This window comes from Austrofundulus limnaeus, unplaced genomic scaffold (genome assembly GCF_001266775.1).
Source record: "Austrofundulus limnaeus strain Quisiro unplaced genomic scaffold, Austrofundulus_limnaeus-1.0 Scaffold26, whole genome shotgun sequence".
NCBI lineage: Eukaryota > Metazoa > Chordata > Actinopteri > Cyprinodontiformes > Rivulidae > Austrofundulus > Austrofundulus limnaeus.
The window spans coordinates 996,744-1,001,435 of record NW_013952428.1 but is presented as its reverse complement, the minus strand read 5'-3'; the positions used below and the strand labels follow the sequence as shown (position 1 = coordinate 1,001,435).

Here is a 4,692-nt window from a genome sequence, read left to right as displayed (position 1 = left end):
GTGTGTGTGTGTGTGTGTGTGTGTGTGTGTGTGTGTGTGTGTGTGAGACTCACGGTGTTGGACCAGTCAGTGAAGTACCAGTTGGTCACGCAGGGGCCCATGTTGCACTCCTCACTTCCTTGTGGGCGGAGCCTAGAGTTGCACTCGTTGTCGCTCACCACGCCACCTTCATCGCTGACGCAGCGGACGCTCCTCGTCCTTCGACCCATCCCGCAGTCAACGGAGCACTGAGGAGAAAATGAAACAAAAAGTCTGAAACTCCAATAAACTAATGAGGACTTTTCAGAATACAGGTAAACAAAAGCGACATTAAAGTGCCTTTGACACACACTGTTTGCAATAAATATGAATGCATTGTTGGAAAGACAACACTGATAACATTGCAAAATAAAAAAAATCACATCATTGAGATAAATCAATCCATGTATGGTTCGTTCTTTGCTTTTTTTGTTTCAAAATAAAATTGCAAAAACAAAACAATCGTGTTTTTTTGTTTTTCTGTTTTTAAAACGAAATTAGAAAAACTGCAATTGCAAAAATAAAAAAGGGGTATGTCTTTTTTAAACTGCAGTGGTTAAACCAAAGACAAGCTTTTATTTTTTATTACTTTAATGGGACCTTATGGCAGAACCGGAAATAAAGACCTGAACTCCCGGCACATAACTTTTTCAGTTAGCACTTCCAAATCTGCCAGTTCAAAAATGGATATGTTTGTCTTATTTAGAGGGAATCGATGCATCAAATCAATTACGTTTTATTAATCTTCCATGTATTTTAAACAATAGTTGTAATAATTGTAAACTACCCTTCTTTGGAGCTACATATTAAAACAACAACCATATTTTATTGTTATTTAGATGGCTAAAGCAAAAATCAAACGCTGTTGATTTTCTATTAATTCGATTTAGCATTTTTACATTTAGGTTTTAAAAATGAAAAAATGAAAAAAACGTCGTGTTTTGTTTTTGCTATTTTATTTTGAATCAAAAAAACCAAAGGACGAACCATACACGGATTGAGATAAACAGTTGTTCAGATACACTATTAGCATGTGAAGTAACAGGAAGTGATGTCATAGGGGAATGTCTGCAGCTGAACAGAGAGCTGCTACAAAGGCCAACAAATCCGATGTTTCTTTTGATTATTTTGAGTCACTATCAGAGGATGACAAAGAAGTTGAAATAATGTCTCAATAAACTTTGTTTCTTAAAGAGTTCCCTTTTGATGCCACTTCCTGTTTCACTTCGGCAGAGCCAAGTTCAAAAGAAAACATGCCGTTATCATACGAAATGGATATAATTGTTATGCCAAGTTTCCTAAATATAAAGATGACTTCTTTGATTTCTTTGTATTTGAAGGTTATGCACGTCACAGACACTTTCAGACAACCCCCCGTCCGGTTTTCTCTGACGTACCGTGCTCCAGTTGGAGCTGACCTCCCAGTGGGAGCAGAGGCGGAGCTCACAGGCCTGCGTGGACTCTGGTGGGGTGAGGTGGGCACAGCGCTGAGGGTGGACCATGGTGGAGCGCGTTCCAAAGCTCTGCCTGCACTGGAGCTGCCTCTGCTGAACTCCTGGCCCACAAGAAACGCTGCACTCCGACCAGGCGCTGGCCTCCCAGCTGAAACACAGGGACGGCTTTAAAAACCAAAGCATTTTAAGAAAAAGGAACCATTTGTTGTGCGTAAGCACACCAAATGAAAGATTATCATAAAATAAGAGAAGAAATGGAACAAGAAAACCTTTTTTTTTAACGTGTATAATATCAGGGTTCCCACAGTTTAAAGGAAGTTGAATTTAAGACTTTTAAAGACTTTTTAATGCCAAGTGAAATTAAATTTAAGTCCAATTTCATAATAAACACAAATTACAAAAATCTGTAGCAACAACTCTTGAATCAAAGTATTTTTGGTTGAAGTATTCAAATATTTTGCCAATACAGCAATTGTTTTTATCCAGATCTAACTGCTTTTTCATTAAATATAGCAAAAAACATTCTTAGCAGTCAGTTTAACGACACAAACTTTTGAGTTTTAGGACCCACAGTGGGGTCTTAACCCCAATTTTCTGTAGATGAAACCTTAAAGTGCCTGTGACATCAATTTTTTGTTAGAAATATGAATGCATTTTTGGAAAGACAACATTATTAAAGGGGCAATATTATGTGTTTCTCAGGCATATACTGTATTTAAACACTATACCATAATAAAGTATCTATGTCACCTTTAGTTGTTATTCAAATGCTGTTTTTATATTTAAATAGAAAATAAACTTATCTTCTCATCACTTCCTCTTCTAAACGCCTTGAAATTGGCCTCTGTCTCTTTAAGAACCACCTTCTGCTTCTGCCCCACCCATTTCAGCACGCGCACGGGGGGGGGGGGGGGGGGGGGGGGGGGTGTTCACACGTGTGTTTGTGTGCGCGCGCTATCATGCCGTTTACTTGGCATCTGAAAATACATTTCCTCAAAGGTATTTTGAATCTGAAAAGAGCTTCACTGAGTGAGAAGTAGATAGCAGTTCAGCAGACAGTTTAAGTTTCACTTTCAGTTTCACCCGAGAGCCTGCAGGAGTCATGGGCGGGGTGTAAGGGGAGGGAGGGGGGCGCTCTGTCATGAGGAAGCTCAGCTTAAAGGGGCGTTTCTGGTCCCCACCTGTCGTTTTGCTCCTCAGCATGGCTTCATAAAAACACTGCAGGATTTCTCAAACATGCATGAATGAGTCAGAGCAAGGCTTTGGGCATGTTTTTTTTTTTATGAGAGTATAACATTATAACATGATAAACTCAAAAAAAGTTCATTTTACATGATATTGCCCCTTTAACATTTTACAAAACAAATTTCACTGTGCTCAGATGAACAGTTGTTGAGATATTTACATGTGAAATAACAGGAAGTGATGTCAAAGAGGAATATTTGCATGTAAATATAAAAAATAAATGTTACCAATTATTTTATTATTTGAGATGAGTCATCCTGTTTATAATGTGTTAACATTTTAAGACATTTTAAGGCTAATTAAGGCCTTATTTTTGGATTGATGAATTCAATGATTTTTAAGACTTTTTTCAGGCTCTGCAGGAACCCTGACTCATTATTCGGAGGGTTAGTTTGCTCACAATGGCGGGCAGGACTGAGTGTTACAAGGCTCCTCCTCAGCAGCAGGTTTGGCTGCCGAGTCGCACTTGGTCTCTGGTACTTCTTCATCCGTGTGACGGTTTACACAGAAAACCTCTCTGTGCTGAGAGCCTGCACGGAGAAGAACAAAACACGTTGAATCTCCCTGAGCTTCCATGAAACAGCCTGAGGAGGGAGACGGTAGGTTTCAGAGAACAGCTGAAGGTCCACGAGGCCGGTGAGGAGTCAGACCTCTTCCACATGAAGCAGAACACTCCGTGAGACCTCCTTTCCTCCAAACGAAGGGCAGCTGGGTGTCGGGCGGCAGGTCGGTCCGAGGGGGGATCCGAGCGTTCCTGTTGGGCCCCAATCCTCGAGGGCGGGTCCTCTCAGGTGGCCAGCGGTCAAACGACGGTGGAGAAAACACCGAGTTTGAAGAGGAGGAGGGGAAAGAAGGGACTGAAATAGGAGGAGACTCCTCTACAGACACAGTGAGGGGACCTGGGAGGGCGGGGAGATGAACAAAATAAACAAATGGACATAAAGATAAATTAGAAATGCCAGGAAAGGTGGAGGAGAAGCAGAAAAATAGACACGAGGAGGAGGGGGAAAATGTGAGCGATAGAGAGGGAGGGGAAACAACAAGCTGAAAAATGGGAGCTAAGAAGAAGGCGGTGAGTCAGAGGCTAATGACATCATGATGAGGTCAGGGTCTCATGACAGCAGACATGACGAGCCGATAGCCTCCCAGCTGGGTCAGGGGCAAACAAACGCACACAGAGTCCCTCCCACTTTAACCCTGGAGCCACACCCAGTTTAATCCAAAAATACTCCAATCATTACAGCGTCTTAAGTAAGGTGGAAAGAATGACTCTTCTGCTGCGTCTACAGCTCAAACCTCAGATTCAGCTCAAACAGGTTAAAGGATCTCACTGCGCAGAGGTGCCCTCGGTGCCTCCCTCTCCGGCAGGCCCTCCCTCTCGCCCTCCTTCTTCTCCACCGGGATGTAGAACTCATAATCGATGCCCGGGTTGTCCTTGTGGAAAATGATCTGCAGCAGGAAGCGAGCGAGAGGAGAAAACAGAAAACAACCTCAAAGATGGCAGCAGAGACGTGCGCCTGTCAAGTCATCAGGATTATCTGCTCATCCTCACAATGATGGTGCAAAACACCCTGAAGCTCATCTAAAGAGTTATTCTAATCACTGAGTCAGCAGGCGTCTGACAGGAAAAACATTTTGATCTTTTATTACATGTCAAACTCAAGGCCCGAGGGCCAAATGTGACCCGCCACAGTGTTTTATGTGGCCCACGAGAGCTTCAAAGATGTATTAATGTTAATTCAATTCATTTATTTATTCATTTCACCAAAAAAACAAGTTTACAACGCATTTCACACAACACAATACAAATAAAATAAAATGAAAGGCAGCAAAAGACGAAAAAAAATCTTATATCTGCCTCTTTAATGTCTTAAAGGGATCCACAATCATTTGTAACATTAGACTTTATTTGATAAACATTTATTTTAACTGTAAAATAAAGACTGTAAAAATACTGTAGGATGTTTAGTTTTTA

At 41.4% G+C, this 4,692-nt stretch overlaps 1 protein-coding gene across 1 annotated transcript in view; it reads right to left on the bottom strand.

Annotated features, from left to right (window-relative positions):
• Nucleotides 1–4,692, bottom strand: part of adamtsl4 (ADAMTS-like 4) — a gene marked incomplete in the record, with an annotated part of 97,969 nt that overhangs the window by 7,749 nt on the left and 85,528 nt on the right. Inside the window, 5 exon segments of the mRNA XM_014004705.1 lie at nucleotides 54–227; nucleotides 1,416–1,620; nucleotides 3,118–3,247; nucleotides 3,368–3,616; nucleotides 4,049–4,166. Of these exon segments, the coding sequence (XP_013860159.1) occupies nucleotides 54–227; nucleotides 1,416–1,620; nucleotides 3,118–3,247; nucleotides 3,368–3,616; nucleotides 4,049–4,166 (876 nt within the window).